General features: G+C 45.2%; 1 protein-coding gene across 4 annotated transcripts; it reads left to right on the top strand.

The window, feature by feature from the left end:
* Positions 1-3,943: 3,943 nt before the first annotated feature.
* Positions 3,944-16,819, top strand: TPBG (trophoblast glycoprotein). Of its 4 annotated transcripts, none has more exons than XM_077305898.1 (3): positions 3,944-4,180; positions 5,308-6,712; positions 11,836-16,819. In XM_077305898.1, exons 2-3 carry the CDS (start codon positions 5,592-5,594, stop codon positions 11,837-11,839), a joined length of 1,125 nt encoding a protein of 374 aa, XP_077162013.1. In that variant the 5' UTR covers positions 3,944-4,180; positions 5,308-5,591; the 3' UTR covers positions 11,840-16,819. The 4 variants fall into 4 exon arrangements, with proteins under 4 accessions (XP_077162013.1, XP_077162005.1, XP_077161986.1 ...); XM_077305890.1 differs by having other exon boundaries at positions 3,945-4,180; positions 11,833-16,819; XM_077305871.1 differs by lacking the exon at positions 11,836-16,819 and having other exon boundaries at positions 3,948-4,180; positions 5,308-7,498.
* Positions 16,820-17,240: the final 421 nt, after the last annotated feature.

Here is a 17,240-nt window from a genome sequence, read left to right as displayed (position 1 = left end):
GAGCCAGGGCCTTTACGCACGGGGATCTTTGTTGCAAATTGTTTGCGGAATGAAAAATCGCCATTTAAAATAGTGGAATTCGTCGTTATGCATACCTGCCTTTGTAGTGGAATCAGTTGCGTTTTTTAGCGTTTCCCACAGGCTTCCGGTCTCGGCAGAAATCGCTAGAAAGGAAGCGCTATTGCCAAGCTCGTCCCGGCCCTGGCCGTCAAGCAGCCAATGGGCAGCCGTTAGCATGCTCCCAAACAGCCCCTTTCCCTTTAAGAAAGGTTTAAAAAAAAAAAAACAGACCCATAGCAACGAATCTAGGTAGATTCGTTGCAACGGAGAGACCCATCCAGCTGCCTAATGTGAGCTGTCATTTGATCGTATGATCGTTGCCACGCTGCCTCGAGTGATAAAAAAAAAATCCCCCCCCCCGCTCACGGGCCCGATTTTCGGCTGAATTAATGTGTAAAAAATAAAGGGACTTTATTTCAGCAAACGGGCTTTTATGTGGTTTGTGCTTAGTGACTAAAGGTGAAGGACTGAAGCCAGGGAAGCCTCTAAACAGAAAGAGGCTCGCTGGTGCGTTTATCCCCGCTCGCTCGGAGAAAAAAAAATGGCGATCGCTTCGCCGGAAGTTTGGAGGACAGGCTCAGGAGGAGGGACTTTGAAGAAACCGCAACAATGTTAACGCACAGGTCTTTATCGCTAGTGTTGCAGATTGTTTGCAAGAGTGTAGCGCTTTCCGGAGGGTGAATCCACTTTTTGGGATTCCCCTGAAAGCGCTACAACAAAGCGCTTTTTGCTGATCGGTTTCAGGAGTGTTGCAGATTGTCTACGACGTCGTGCGTTATTCCAAATCAGTAGCGTTTTCAATTAGCAACCATTGTGCTATTTTGAAGCCGTGCAAAAAGCCCCCCAGAGTCCAGGAAAGACTAACAAGATTTGTGGCAAGGTCTGAGCGTTCATGTGTCGTTAAGTAAAAGCTCCTCCCCTGCCACAAATTTTTGTTAGTCTTTAAGGTGCTACTGGACTCTTGCTCTTTTCTACTTCTACCGACAGACTAATATATCTGTCCATCTAAGTTAAATTTTAGTAATATTATAAGGTATCCTTCACAATGAATCGATCTGTTGTCTTTAGAAGAGTTGGTTATTATACCCCGCTTTTCTCTAACAGAAGGAGTCTTAAAGCAACTTACAGTCGCCTTCCCTTTCCTCCCCCCACAACAGACACCCTGTGAGGTAGGTGAGGCTGAGAGAGCCCTGATATTATCAGTGCTGTAGCGAGCCCACGGTCACCCAGCTGACTGCATGTGGGGGAGCGGGGAATCAAATCCAGCTCACTAGATTAGAAATCCACACTCCTAACCACTATACCAATCTGGCATCGCTGTTCATACTTGTTTGGGCCAAGGGATATGATTTGGAAACATTATATTCATTTATTTATGATTAGATTTATACCCTGCCACTTCTCCAAGGACTCATGGCGGCTGACAATAAAAACATTAATAAATTAATAAAATCCCAATAAAACCCCCAACAACCCTCCAAGAATGGCAGCCAAAAACACGTTCTAACCGCTCAGCAGACCAACCAGGGTAGGGAGCAATGATGTGTGTACTCTAGCCTGACGGGGGGGGGGGCACTTTAAGGCATATGCATACTATCAGTAGTACCTCAGAACAAGACTCCACTTTACTGCTTTTCTTCTGATTCTTAACCAGGTACCAGTGGCCAACATACAATGCAATCAAGTTTATAAGGACTCGTTGATACATAGATATAGTATTCCAGGTAGCCTATTTTCTCAAAAAATGAGATTTGAACTTTTTCCCTTTGCAGTGCCACAACCATTTTTAGTGCTCAGGAACTTAGTTGGGTTGGAAAACATATTTTAACAGGAGCCTTTTGTCATGGTGCAGTGCCTCAGGGAAGAAAAGTTGCAAAATTTCCTCTTACGCATAAACATAGATACCTAGTGCTGTAAATTGCCTCCGGTCACCCTTTTCAGGAGTGCTGCTGCAGCTCCTACTAGGCTGTTCTCTATTCCTTGGGGCCCTGCAAGAAGAACAGTATAGTGCACAAAGGCCATGCCCCCAATCTGCCAGTGCAGATGTTCTCTAGCGTCAGTTCTGCATCGGTTACAAAGGCCCTTAGTACAGTCCTGTGTTCCCAGTGGGCCAGAATCCTGACAGAACACCACTAATGGGCTTCTGTGTAACTGGAAATCCAGCCTGTGATTATGGACAGACAGCCCCAAATTAGAGGTCAGCGCACAATATTGCGTCCCAGTTGGACTCCTTGGAGCATTTTCTTTCCCAGCAAACTGCCAATTGCAAGGCATTCCACAGAACGTTGCTACTTTGTGACACTGTTAAGAAATAACACAATTGGATTGCTATAAATAAGGGTTAGGGTTAGCACAATGGGGTCAAACTGTTTCCAGGCAGCAAAAATTAATATTCATTTCAAACGTACAGATGTAGCTAAATGGAAGCTGACAGGGTAGAGTAGGGGTAGGCAAACTGTGGCCCTCCAGATGTCCTTGGACTACAATTCCCATGAGCCCCTGCCAGCAAATGTAATTTGGATTACATCTAGTTCCTGGGCAACCTAGAACTGAGTAGTCCAGTTCAATAGACCCAATGGCAAACTGCACCAAAAGCCATTCAATCTGCCTCTGTGGATTTATGACTAAGGTTTATCCATCCAAAAACTCTCTCGCGAGTGTACTGGTGCCCTAATAAATTTTATCACATTGGTCTACTGAGAATGATTTCTGTTGGTGCTGTTGGAAGCCTGGAGCTAATCTCATTCACATGTTTTGGGATTGCTTTAAAAGCACACATTCTGGCAGGTGATTATATCCAGGATCAATCTCACATGAGCTGCTAAATTAAGATTTCCCAGCCAATAATCTAATTTAAGGATATATGCCAATTCTGTGGGCACACTCAAAATATCACAGCAAGGAGTAACTTGCAACGCCACCCAAAACAGTTATCCCCTTCTAAACCCACTGACTCCAGTGGATCTAGCAGGGCATGATTCTGATTAGGGCTGTCCTGTGAATGTTCCCGTCTCACTGAAAACAGCAGCCAGCGAAACTAGCAGAAGGCTTAAATAAAACAGAAGTCTCGGGAAACTTTACAACATTTATTCCGGCATAAGCTTTTATGAGTCAGACCTCTCTTCTTTGGACACATAAGGTGGGATTGATTAACAAACAATTCACCAAGTTGAAACAAACAGCAGCTTTTAAGGGTAACAGGTTTATTGTGACTCCTGGTTTTGTAAAGTAGAGCCACTCCACCAGAGACAGGGCAGTGTGGGGCAAAACTCCTTTGTGCAGAGTGCCAGGTCTTAAAGGGGTGAGGCCCAAAGGCCACGGGGTGCAAGTGACACAGCCCGGGCCATTTCCGCGCGCGGCTCCGGAGCATACAAGCCCATTCACAGCAGCCAAAATTGCTACTAAGCCTTTCGTTTTCAAGGGAGACATTTCTGGAGGATCCCCATGCTGGAGACTAGATGCCGCTGGCTCTGGATTAAACTGCACGTCTCGAGTACACAGTTTAACAGGCGCAGCTTTGCTGATCCAAAATATTTTGGTGGCGGAAACTTCCACCCGCGGCAGACCCAAAGGCAAGCCCAGTAGGTGGTTCTTAGACTCTTGACGCACTCACATCTGGCCGAGAAAAGAAGCCGAAGGGCCGTCAGTCCCACTTCTGCTGCTCTGGCGAGGGAGGAAACTTCGGTCCCGCTGGAGCCCCGGACGCAACGTGACCGCCACGCGCTGATGGGAGCCCTGAGCGCCCCAGCAGCCCCAGCCCAGCCCAGCCCCAGCCCTCCTTCTCCTTGTGGCGCCCCCAGGCCCGCCGCGCCGAAGCCGGGTCCGAGGAGGGTCCGGCCCAATCCGCTCTGCAGCCCGGCAGGCAGGCAGGCAGCTCCCGTCGGCAGGCGCGAAGGAGCAGGCGAAGAGGCGACGAGCGGCCAGGCGGGGGGAGGGCGTGGTGCGCGGCGCGGCGCGTGCCATTGGCTTCTGCGGGCGGCGGAGGCTGGGCTAGGCAGGGCCCGGGAGCCGGCGGCGGGGAAAGTTGCCGCACGCCCTGCGGAGGGAGTTGGCACTCGGCACGGGAGTTTGCGCGGGACTGGTCGGAGCGGGAGCGCCCGGCGCAGCCAGGCACCAGCAGGTCAGGAGGGGAGCGCTGGGCTGGGCTGGGCTGGGCTGGGCTGCGGCGCCATGTGCCCTTGGCTGGCTGTCCCCGGAGAAAGGACCGCGCAGACGGGGGAGGCAGGGGGGGGCACGCGGCGGGGTCCCCGGTCGGTGTCGGCGGGTCGAGTGGCGAGCCCTTGCCGTGCGCGGGAGGACGGGCTTCCTCGGGAGCAAGCCGCGCCGGCTTATGGGAGGGACGGGAAAGTTCGCAGGCGGGGACAGGCGGCGGGCCCTCGCTGTCCAGCCCCGGCGGTGGCTTTCCAAGGGAGGCTGGAGCGCGCCGCGGGCTCCGGTAAGGAGCAGAATCCTGATTGGGACCTGTCAGGAAATGGCCCCCTGGGGAGGCAGGAGGCAGCGCGTCCGGGTCGCTGAGCTTGCCGACGCCGCGTTGGGGACTGGGGGCTTGTGAAATGCGGGGCCGAAGTGAGGACTACCCGTATTTACCTGAAAGGTGTGTGTATGGGGGGGGGGGGGATTCACCGGTCCTGTCACGAAACTCCACAGTTACTGTTCTGTGCCAAACTAATAATATTCAAGTGGATCAGCATGCTGGTCTGAAGTACCACAAAAAATTTGAGTCCAATAGCACCTTTAAAAACCAACCAAGATTTATTGTTATGGATAACCTTTCCCGGGAGGTCATCTTACATTCAGGGTCATGGTCCTTCCAGGCAAATCCAGGAGTCTGACCCAACCTTCTTCTTCCAGTAGTGGCCACTTCACTCATAGACCCTCCTCTGTTCATCCTCAGCACTTGAGATCTGGGACAGGCTGGTCTGAACATGGAAGCTTTTTTCAAAACAAAAAATTGTGCGAGCTCCCCATCCAAATTACAGGTTTGTCCAAAGTTGGTTAGGCTGATCAAAATTGTTCTGACCAAGCCCAGGGGAAGCCGGGCATGTCCAGATTGCCTGGCACTCCATTAGCCACCTGGGGGTCTTCATGCAAGTGCATAGACTTCCTTTTGTGACTTTGCAGGTAGAGCGGTGGGGAGGGAGTGGGAGGTGATGGGGGGGGGTGCATAATGGCCAAGGCTTTGAGAACGGTTGCAGTTGCATTGAGGGTTTGTTGCTTTCATCTCCTGTCTGTTGCTACTTCTTTCAGGGTGGCTGTGCCCGCGAAGGACGGCCCTCCAGGACTTCAGGAGCAGCCAGCCCCAGAAGTACAGAAGGGAGCCCCTGGCGCTTGATGCAGATCCTGTTTGCACACTGGCAAGGGGCAGGGGTTGTGTTGCTCTCCTCGACTCAGGACCGTTGGATGTGCCAGGGCTCATCTCCTCCTGCCCTTGACTCGCTACAGGCATCCGTGTTGCAGTGAATCCAAGGACCACATAGCCACAACCAAACAGTGAGAGTGCCAAAAAGGAGCAGCCCCTGGCTGAGGCGGTGATGCTGGGGTGCTCTTTTGGGGGCTCTTTACCCCCCGCACTTGTTGAGGAGTGGAGGAGGAGAGCCGTGCTAGTTGAAGGGCTGCTACTGCTGGGCTTTCTTAGCTGTGTCTTGACTCAGCAGCTTGCCCATTGTCCTAAGTCCTGTCAGTGTTCTGAGGAGAATAGGACAGTGGCGTGCATCGACCAGAACCTGACAGAAGTGCCGCAGGACTTGCCCCGCTACGTGCAGGACCTCCTCCTCACAGGCAACCGCATCAGTGTCCTTCAGCCTGGCACGTTCTTCTATGAACCCCCTCTGGAGCTCCGTCACCTCAGCTTGAGCGGCAATGACCTGGAGTGGGTGGGAGAGGAGGCTTTGGCTGGCTTGCCCAGCTTGAAGCAGATGGACCTCAGCCACAATCTCCTTTCGTCATTCAGTGCTGCGGCCTTTGGCAACAGCAGTAGCCCCATAGAGGAGCTGGACTTGAGCCACTCCCTGTCACCCACAAGCAATGTGACCCTCATTGCTGAGCTCCTGCAGCAGAGGGCTTTTCCCAGCTTGAAGGACCTGGATCTGTCCAACAACCACCTGCGTTACCTGCCTGCAGATATCTTCTCCTTGCTGCCCAGCCTCCAGCACCTGCACCTGCACAACAACTTTCTGGTGAATTTGTCTCATGTGGACTTCTTGAACCTCCACCAGCTGCAGAGCCTCAACCTCAGTGACAATGCCCTCAAGTGCCTGGGGAACAGGACCCTCTTTCAGCTCCGCAGGCTTCCTCACCTCAGTAGTCTTGACCTCAGCCACAACACTTGGGCCTGTGACTGCTGCATCGAGGACTTGGTGAACTGGCTAAAGGAAAGTGATGTTGTTGAGGCCAAAGAGACTGTCAAGTGCTCTTATCCAGCCAAGATGAGGGGCAGGCCCTTGGTGACCCTCAGCTTCTCAGGTTTGGACTGTCCTGTGGCAACAGATGACCAGACTCAGCTACAGACTTCTTATGTCTTCCTCGGGATAGTCCTGGCTCTCATTGGAGCTATTTTCCTGCTTGTTTTGTACTTGAACCGAAAAGGGATCAAAAAGTGGATGTACAATATCAGGGATGCCTGTAGAGACCACATGGAAGGATATCACTACAGGTATGAGATCAACGCAGATCCCAGGCTCACAAACCTCAGCTCCAATTCGGATGTCTGAAGAGGTCCTGAGGGGGAAGCAGGCTGAGCACACAAATAGCTATGCATGATGGGTAGACTTTAGCTTTACTCCCCCTCCCCATGCTTGCTGCCCCTTTGCACACACCCTTAAGAGACTTCACAGACTCCTTTGTGCTAAGCAGACAATTATGCCTACATATATCCAAAGTTTGCAATTTTTGTTGTTGTTGTTGTTGCCCACAGTCCAGTGTGCATGGGATCGGGCTGTGTGTAGGGGAACCTGCTTTCTTCTGCCTGTTTTGCTTTGCAACTCACTGCAAGCCCTTGCCTGCCAAGATCTCTCAGCATCTAAACAGAAAAAGGACACTGTGTGTGTATGCGTGTGGGTTTTTTTTCCTTCTTTGTGAGTATATTTTTTTAACCAGTACCATTCAACGAAGGCTGCCTCAACTTTTTGGGAGAAATGTTTTGTCTGCTGGTACTTTGTTTCTGTTTTCTTTTAATGCATCTGAATTACTAAGAATTCCATAGACTATGCATATATAGTTAGAACACTCCTTGTCCAAAAGATCTCTCTACAAATTAACAAGTAAAATAGTGAGCATGCATAGATAATTTTACATAGTAGGAGAAAACTGAAAAGTTCAGTAAGGCTGTAACTATTTGTAAATGTTACAGGATTTTATTTTAAAAGGAAAAATCCACTATAAACTGCACATGGAGCTGAGTTTGAACTGTTAAATAATTCAATAAATGTTCCTACAAGTAGTTTGTTGGGCTGAAGTTTGCTGTTGAATGTTCCAGTCTAGAAATATATTGCAACACAATATATGAAAACATTGTTACTTTGATAAGCTTGTATTCCCAGTACAAAACATGGCAAAAAAAAGGTCTTCATTTATCATTAATTTAATTTATGTTTTCTTGGAAGTGTCTTCTTCAGTGTAGTTTACCTTTTGGTGAAATGAGGAATATACAAAGCAATGCTAATTTGCACTTGTTTATTAAAGTCCACATAAACCACCATCTCTTTCATAATACAATGTCATTTTTCATATCCTGTTTTTAAAAATGGCCAAGAGGGTGCAGATGATGGTCTATTAAACTGCCATAGTGTTTCTCATTGCTTTGCTTATGACATTCTTTGAAATCTGAGAATCTGCCTTCTAAGGAATGAAAATAATCTAGCCAAAGTTTTAGCTTTTGTGTAATCCAGTGCTATGTTTGCATGCACAAAAGCCTGTTCCATTGTGTCCTGTAGAACATATTTCTGAATAAATGAATACAGGAGGGAAAACTAAAAGAGAGCCAGCTCGGTATAGTGTTAGTTTTAATCTGGCAAACCAGATTCTGCGCTCCCCCATATGCAGCCAGCTGGGCGGCCTTGGGCTCACTACAGCGCTGATAAAGCTGTTCTGACTGAGCAGTGATATCAGGGCTCTCTCAGCCTCACCCACCTCACAAGGTGTCTGTTGTGGGGAGAGGAAAGGGAAGGTGACTGTAAGCTGCTTTGAGCCTCCTTCGGGTAGAGAAAAGCAGTACATAAGAACCAACTCTTCTTCTTCTTCTTCAACTCCCAGGAAGTTAATTTGGAGTTTGAACAAGTGCATAATCCCTTCTCAGTGAAATCAGTAATTTAAAAAATGTGCTTCTCTTTAGTGAAATCACACCCAACATGTCTAGGCTTGGAGCCACGGGCTGAATTTGACCAGCATGTGTACAATCCCCTCATAAGCCCATTTAAATGAAAATCATCCTGTTTTCAGAGGAGTTCACTCCCAAAGCAGCATGGGTTACAGCCTCAGAGATCAGATCGGTTGAAATCAGCATCTGCTGTCATAAACAGCCAATGAAATATTAAAACTTTGATTGAACTGTACCAGTTCAGATGGCTTTTGAGAGCTGACCTAACTGCGTGCTCGTCCCTACAACAAAATTCCCTGCACATAGGAAAATGCCATGTCACCTGTCCTTCTCCCTCTCCCTGATACCTCGTTGTCTATATGTGAGGAATTTTTCTTCCCATTTTTTTTCCTACAAAGAGCATTTAGGTGTGGGTTCTGTACAGGCAAGAAGCCAGTCGGTAAAGGAGATGTCAGTTGTAAGGCGATATAAAGAAAATCTTTAAAATTACCTTTGCCTTACTTATTGTGTCTTTTATGTTCTTAACCTGCCTATGGCTGCACTCATGGAAATCACACCCAAGTTTACCCTGAATGTGATGAACACTGCAGGATTTCAGGAAAGGGAGTGAACATGTTCTGGAATAAGGACTTAGGCAGACCAGTTGACATTGCATTCTGAATGTTTCAGTCTGCATGTCCACTCCTAATAAGCAATCTTAGATTGAGCTAAGCTACTTATATATCCATTCTTGATGTTCAAAACTCATGATCTCCAGCTAGTCGATCAGGAACTTTGTTTTGCTTTTGAAATTGAATTATTTTAATAAGGTCTGATATGATGTTAATAGTTCACTGTAGCAACAATACGATCCTATGCACGCTTGCTATCCAAATAAATATCCATGACTTTAGTGACAGTTATTCCAAAGTATGTGCATAGGATTGCACCTTGTATTAAAAATGCTATAGTTGTATTCAACTTGCATGTGTAAATTCAGCTGTGTTGGTTTAGGCAGTCACAACTCTCTTGTTTTTGTTGACTTTCAAATTCCCATTTTTAAGACAACACCATATTGTGGGGATAGAGGGAAACTGGGAACTGTGCCATGGCAAGCAAAAAAAAAAAAGCTTTTCCTTTACTCATTGTAACTTAAATGTCATTAGTATGTGATAGAGGCTGCATTTTTCCATGCAGCAAGAGCTGAATAAAATCATTGGTAAGAATAAATACTGAACATGTAGAGTTATGGAAGTTCCAAAGACAGTTTTATGACTGTAAATCCAAGATTTTGCAATATTTTACAACAACAAAGTTGTGCGCTGATTTCAGAAACGCACTTTCTCTTCCAGGTGAGCATATGGTGCTGTTGGCTTTAGTTCTGCGCTTCTCCGTCAAATGATATTGCGATGTAAATTTTTGATTGTCATATGTAAAATGTGGATTGGCCAAACAGATGCATGTTTGAGCAGAAGTTAAAAATAAATTCAGTGAAATACCAGCTTGTTAAATGAAAGCTTTGAATACCGCTGTATGCCCTAATAATCATATGTGTTTCATTAAAGCTCTTGATGCATCTACAGTTTATACTGAATAAAAAAAATCCTTCTACTAATCCGTTGAACTTAAATAAGAATAGCGATCTGAAATGGGAAGAAATGAAATGTAGCATTAGTTTAATTTAAAAGTTGTTAAAGTCTATTTCAGAACTCAGTAAGTTTCATCCTTTGCTTTCCTATGTGTTTGTTAACATAGAACATCTTAGCTTGTTAAAATATTTTGAAGAGGATGTGCACCTGGAATTGTTTTGCAAATAATTGTGTTATTTCACAGAGCTTAGTATACTTGATATGAAGTAAAATGGGTAATTCATCTTACTTGTGAAAAAAGAAACAGTCTAAGGAAGGTATTTCTACTGCAGCTGGTTGAAAAAAAATGCTTATGGTTTTCCCTCCCAAGTACAGTTTGAAGAGATGTATTTATATTTTCCCTAGAACTTGCGGGCTTCTGTGCCATGGCCATTCTACATGTGGTAGCCTCCTAATGTTTCTTAATGACTACATTAGCAGATGAGACGGCTTAGAAGGAATGTAATATCACATTTTCAAAGGAAAATTTAAAAATAGACCATTTGAAGAAAATTTATTACACTTGAAGACGCTAGCCAGACTTCAAACTGCATAATTATTTATAAAGAATAGTTTAAAGAAATAAAAACTATTTGTTTGGAAAAGGCCAATGCACACTTCTCTTCACTGCAGCTGGCTTGTATGGGCACAACATTCCTAAGTCCCTGTTCTCACCTCATGACTTTATTGAACGGCTGCAGTTCCTTAGGGCAATTGATCCCAGTACCAAATCATTGTTTGCAAGTTAAATCTTCTCTGCTGTGACCTGACTGCTATCCCTGATGCTTCTGCTATCACAGTAGCTCAAGGGTCACCCCTGTGTTTTACAAGGGAGATACAGCTACCTTTCCCTGCCCCTGGTGTCAAAAAATATTCCTACTACACAAACCTGGCAGTAGCAAGCAATCGCCTGCGAAGGTCCCTTGGTGCTTCTGGATGTTCCAGTTTCCTGGGTACAGAGTCATGGGCCACCACTCCGCCCCCATTCTGCAGAAATGTATCCCTGAGGAAAGAGATGTGTATCATGGTTTCTTCTATGCTGCGTCGTCTTGTTCCAGCAAAAAAAAAAAAAGTTTCTTGTTTCTAAGCAGCCTAGTAGTTACTTGAAAACAGCCCCATTAATTTTATTTAAACTAAACTTGTCTCCTTCTCTCGGCTCTTCCTCATGTGACCTTCATTCCAGGCATTTTCTCATTTTGCTTCCCCGTGATTCCTCTGTGATTTGTTGGTTTCCTGAAGAGCATCTAATTTCATTTGAGTGCTTTTTGAGCCCACCTAATTCCTAACTGGACTATTAGGCTATAGATGCCCAAATCAATACACAATATAATAGATCCAGACTAAAAGAGCCATTAAGTGAGCTCAGAAGCAGTGTGCTCAAAATCGGTTCTAGTTATGAACCGTATTCCACTTTTCAGTAGGAAACTATTTAAGGCACTGATGGAGCACATCAGTGTTAAAGCCCTGTTATCACACCAGGACTCCCCCCTCCCCCCATCAATTCACCTCTTAGACCATATAGGAATGGGGTCTGGGCTCCATTCCAGGGAATTCTTGGGGAGTAAAGGGCTTTTGGCCACCCAATTTGGTACTCTTTGCACCTGCTGATAATTCCACTGCTACAAAAGTAGAGCACCAGATCCAATCCAAAGCCTTCACAACGGTACTCTGTTTGGAAACTCACGTTTATTTATTTCCACCTCCCTAATTCATTGGCTTTTTCTGCTCTATCACTAAGTAGCTGTATAAGGAACTGACTGCCGGCAAATAAAGCATGAAATTTAAGGAGCTCCACAAAGATGCTGGGATTGTACGCTAATTTGTGTGTTTTTTTTCTCCCCCTTTCTTCAGCAGCTGAACCATCACAAGTTACCACAATAGCCCTGTGCATGTGATGAAGGAAGATAAGATTTGGTAAGAGAATGTTCTCAGTGCCAAGCTCCCATGTTAACTTTTATATATCCCACAGAAGAAAACCTGAGAGGAGACTTTTCTGTGTATGTGTGTATTTGGGGGGGGGGGGGTGTTGCTGTGAAGAAGCGATTGACTGTGTCTTTGTCTGAAGATGACAAGAAGCTTGACAAATTTAAAGGCCAGTGGCACCTTTAAGACCAAGCCTTTACGATTTGCTTGAGAAACATTATGTGATTATCATTTTGTCACGATAATGGACTTGACCTGCTGCGTAGTGGATTAAAGACCTCGTGGATGCATTTCCAGAAACATAACCCTTGGCCTTTGACAGAGTGAGTAGAATGGTGGACTCCTTGGTTTCTCATTGAAGTGTTTACTTACAATATGTCTACCATTAGAAACATGCAAGTGGAGACCTGAGCACATTTGTTCAAAAGGAAAATGACAAGAAGGTACAGGCTCTGACATCAGATGGATGAGTGTCGAGATAATAGGAGAGATCAAGCCTACTTTCCCCTGACAACTGTGGCACTCTTGACACATGTGATGCCCCACTTTGCAAGGCTCCAATGCAAACTCAGAGGTGGGAATGTTTGCCATGATGCCAAACCAGCTTTCTCACCTGGTGAGCAACGGGAAGTGTGCAAGACCCCAGCTTTGTTTTATGGACTATACAGACTGTTCGAACCAACTAATCCAATAAACTGTAGACTCTTCAAAAGCAGGACTTTGAAGTGCTGCTTTTATTTAACTTCTTTCATGGCCCTGCATATGGCAGGCTAATTTGGGCCATGGAGAATACATAAGGTGTGCTCATGTTTATCAAAGGAGAGTCCAGGAGAGTATCAGGAGTGTAGCACTATCATTTGGTGACCTTCCCCCAGTTCTGTCCACTTACCCGTCATTGGCTACTGTTGCTATCCATCGTACAGCTTCATATCTAAATCTAACTGGTCCATCTTTCTTCCTCCACTGACAATATCTCTACTAAATGCAGGTGTACATTATATTTATGTCAGGGCTCTATTCACATGTGCTGCTTTTCAACCAAATCATTTGTTTCTCAGTATGTTGATTTCCATTGTCTCCTATTCTGGCATAAATGTTAGGGCTGTCTTCAAGTAGCAGCAACAATCATTCAATCAACTCTGGCACCATTAGCTTTACGGCTACTTCTTCCTCCAAAGCCAAAACTTGATCTAATCCTCCACCAGAACTAATTTAGTCATTCATCTTCTCCTCAAGCTTAGTTTAAAAATAAAACGCAGCTGACGGAGATGCTCCAGAGATGTGTCTTGTTCCCCCTTTCTTCCATACAAAGGGCTCACAGAGGCAGAGGGTGATTAACTAGGGACTGGGCACTGGAGCAGTTGCAAACCTCCTCCTGGAAAATGGAGCAACAGCAGTGGCCTGGTTACCTTTTCCACATTTTGCAGTTGTTACTGAGTGGGATTATATCACTGCGAAGACTGGGTCATGTTACCAGGGATTTCTTTTTTAGATTTGAAACTTCCGCTGAAGAGGAACTACCAGCTGAGAATCTAAGGCTTCTGTTTTGTAACTGAAGGCAACGAGATGCATGTGGGAGCAGCCCAAATTATGTTCAGGTTATTATTTCTGCCTTCCTCTCCAGTCCAACTGTCTTGTTCTGTGCAGATGCAGTGCCCTGGAGACTCAGACATCTGAAAGGACCTTTGTATCTTCATGTAGCTTTAAATGCGGATGTCAACATTGGCCTAGGTGGCTTTAAAAACAAATCTAGGAGATTAAGAGCTCTCAACTAACAGACATCAAGTGTATCAGAGCTTGGAAAGTGCCTTAAAATGGCATCTGCACAGTGGCATTAGATTGGAGATGCTATAGGCTAAACCTGCATCCTTTAGCACAGGGGGAGTCAATCTGTGGTCCTCCAGATGTTCATGGACTACAATTCCCATGAGCCCCTGCCAGCAGTAGTAACCGGGAATTGTAGTCCATGAACATCTGGAGGACCACAGGTTGACTACCCCTGCTTTAGCAAAGAGAAGCCTTTCTTTATCAGGCAGAAATTAAAAGTAATTTTGGAATGCATGTAAGCCCAGATATGCCATTCCCTGATAGAGATGGCAGTGGGGGGGGGGGAAATCCCTTTCGTTTCTGCATTTTCGTTTTAAAGTCCCCCATCCACTTCATTTGTTTTACTTTTCGCCTCCATTTTTTCTCCAATGAAAACTTAACCAATTTTCTCCTGCCTGTGATTTTAATGTGTTCCTTTGAAGAATCAGACTTGCCAGATGTCAGAGAGTTGGGTTAAGGGTATCCTTTCTAAAAGCAAACAAAAGTGGGCTTCCCATTTGCTGCAATGAGACATTCTTTTCCTGGCCTGATCTTTTGTCAGAGGTGCTGCTTGATTCAGTAGGTTCCCAGCCTGTCAGTCACACTATTCTCAGTTCCCACTCCCCAATAAATGTTGGAGGTGGCTCCAACCGCCCTCCAGGAGCCCTCCCTCTAGCCCAAGGAACTTCCCTCCAGCTTAAATGGCTCTGCTGTGAGAGAACAGGCTTCAAAATTTGTGCACTGGAGTGGTAAAAGTAAGACATTTAGGGTCTACCCAGTTATGTATACTCTGTGTTATTTCAGCCAGTGTGTCTTACGTAAAATAAGATGTTGCTTTGCATTGCTAGCACAAAGCCATGGGGAAATGAGGGGGGAGGTGTATATTTTAAAATTAGATTCTCATTCATCTTCTGTTTTACATTTTGTTTCTGTTGTAATTAAGCTCACTCTGCCATTCATGTTTATAATGACTGCAAAGAAATAATTTGCAGTGCAAGACTGGCTTGGGTCTTTGGATGTGTCTTCCCATTTCCTCTTGCTCTCTTTTTGAGACCCACATCCTGATACTCCTGTGCTGATGGACTATAAACTGACCCTTTGGGAAACAAACTTCTGTAATGGTGCATAAGCATCAGAGTTTCTTGCACTTTCATTGCCACATGCAGTGGGTCAGGCTTTTATAACATCTAGTTTAAATGCAAATTCTGCAACTTTTGTGGAAGGATAAAATATGCTCAGTAGGATCCAGACAAGAGTTTTAGTTAACAGAAGAAGATGATCCTCCAATTTCTCCTCCCTACTGCAGACCATCAATTGTAAGTGTACAGCCAAATGTATTCCCGAAGTCCCCTGTCCCCCAGGGGCAACATTTAAGGGAGATCAGTGGGCTTAACCGGGGTGTGTGTTTTATTCTCCTGTCAACTACACTTTTTTCCAGTAGAACTCTTCACCACTATTAAACTTTGGAGACGAATGAATTTACCTATGTAGATAATAAACTGTGTAGATAATATGTTCAAAATTCATGCCTCTATGCTATGCTGTTTGATATCATTCATGCTTAGTGTATTCAGTGTGGCTAACTCTCAGGTCAATGTGTACAGAATTGCAGCCTTACTTTAACGTCAGTGTTCAAAGCCAAAATGGAAAACATTATTGCCCTCTTCTTTTTTGTTGTTGTTTCCTAGTTGTGTTGTGATTCACACCCATTCTGCCCTTCCAATTCTGAGCCAGTTTTGGGAGAGCAGTACAGTAATCTAATCGCAATCATAATAGGCTGAACTTTGGCGTTGATCTCAAATCCTGTATGTAAGCATATTATCCAGACTAATGTAAAATCTTTTACCTAACAATGATATTGCTTGCTTTTACCTAACAATGATATTGCATTTTTGAAATGAGTACAAGTTATGTGGTCCTTGCTGTGGCTGCTGTCAGGGTGTAGGGAGTTTGCAAAACAGGGGCTTGCAGGAGGCTGGGGAGAATGATGGGCTTCCATGGCTGCTACAAAGATGTTCCAATCAAAGGTGCAGCAACAAATGCTCCTTTATCACCTCGGACCAAATAAATGTAGCTACACTACCCTGCAAGTGAAGTTCATCCTCACTTTCCTGCCCTCTCTGCTTGCTTACTCATTCCCTACTGGGAATTAGGGCTCATCCTGCATTGAGCAGGGGGTTGGACTAGATGGCCTGTATGGCCCCTTCCAACTCTATGATTCTATGATTCTACTTCTCCACATGCTGGCCCATTTGTTCCTCTTCTAGCCCCGCCTCCCGATTTCTTGTGCACTACCTCTTTTAAGTCCTGCCCCAGGAAACTAACCCTTCCCACGCCTTCTGGTGTTGTGACTCCTTCCATGAAAGCCCAGTTCCACCAACCAGCTGCACCCAGTGTTCTGAGTGCCAAGCCACACCCAGCCTGTATGCCTGTCTTCTGAGTCAGCCTCTGAGTCACTCATCGGTGCTAAGGCTGCTCAGCCAAGGCTGCCCTGTCCGCCACTTCCCAGTCAGGAGCCTTGCCCCCAAAGAGGGGCCTTGACACAAGCTGCACAAGAGCATCGCTAGGCTTGCATGCTGCTTGAATTCATTCCTGTGGGTCTTGCACAGCCTTTTGTCTTTTGCAGAGATATGGTGGGTCGACTGGCTATGCAGTGGAACAAAGTTTTACATTTGCACTCTTTTAGAAATGATGCATGAAAATTTACATCCGCTGCCTGGTAATGGGAGGTATTATAGTTTAATGCCTTTGTAGTGTGATAAAAAGATTTTAAAGGTCTTAACATGTTGAAGTTTACATAACATTAAATAAGAAAATGTGCATGCCAGTTTCAGTAATAATATTAGAATGTTTGGACATGCTGAACAAGAAGCTAATATTTGTGAGTGATCATGATACAAAGCACATTCAATGAGATTGCTTATCACTGTTGTGGCTCACATTCTTAAGGCGGGATGGTTTGTTACACGGCAGCTTTGAACAAAATGTATTTTATCAATAAAATTGTCATTGCTACAGTCCGTGTTTAAGTATTGCTGATTATATACGGATTATATACAGATGGCTGCATTAATTTTTTTGAAGTAAACTTGGCAAAGAAGCTAATAAATGTGACTTAATTTTTTGTTTGTTTTTTCTGAGTATGACTTGATTTGTTTAGGGTACTTCAGTGTTTAACTGTTAAAATGCTGGGAGTGAAGAGTCAGGTCTCTGACATTACAACATTGCACACAACCTCTTCCTGTTTGTAGCTAGAGGTCTCTCATAAGTGGTCTTTCCTGTCCATCGCAATGACTGTGCAGCTCCACACAAGGATTCAACTTCCTGTGTTCTCAAGGAATTGCTCGACTTGATTAATTGACTGCAATCCACAAGAGGAGGAGTCACGGCTTACTGGCAAAGTAAGCCTCTGATCTGCAGGTAGAAGGCTGCAGATTCAATTCTTGACTTTTCTGCTTTTAAAAGTAAATGGAAGTCCTTTAACATCTGGAGAGCTACTGCCAGACAACTACAACAAAATTGAATGCATC

This window comes from Paroedura picta, chromosome 1 (assembly GCF_049243985.1).
Source record: "Paroedura picta isolate Pp20150507F chromosome 1, Ppicta_v3.0, whole genome shotgun sequence".
Classification (NCBI taxonomy): Eukaryota; Metazoa; Chordata; class Lepidosauria; order Squamata; family Gekkonidae; genus Paroedura; species Paroedura picta.
The sequence above is the reverse complement of the archived record's forward strand: the minus strand, read 5'-3'. Positions and strand labels throughout refer to the sequence as shown.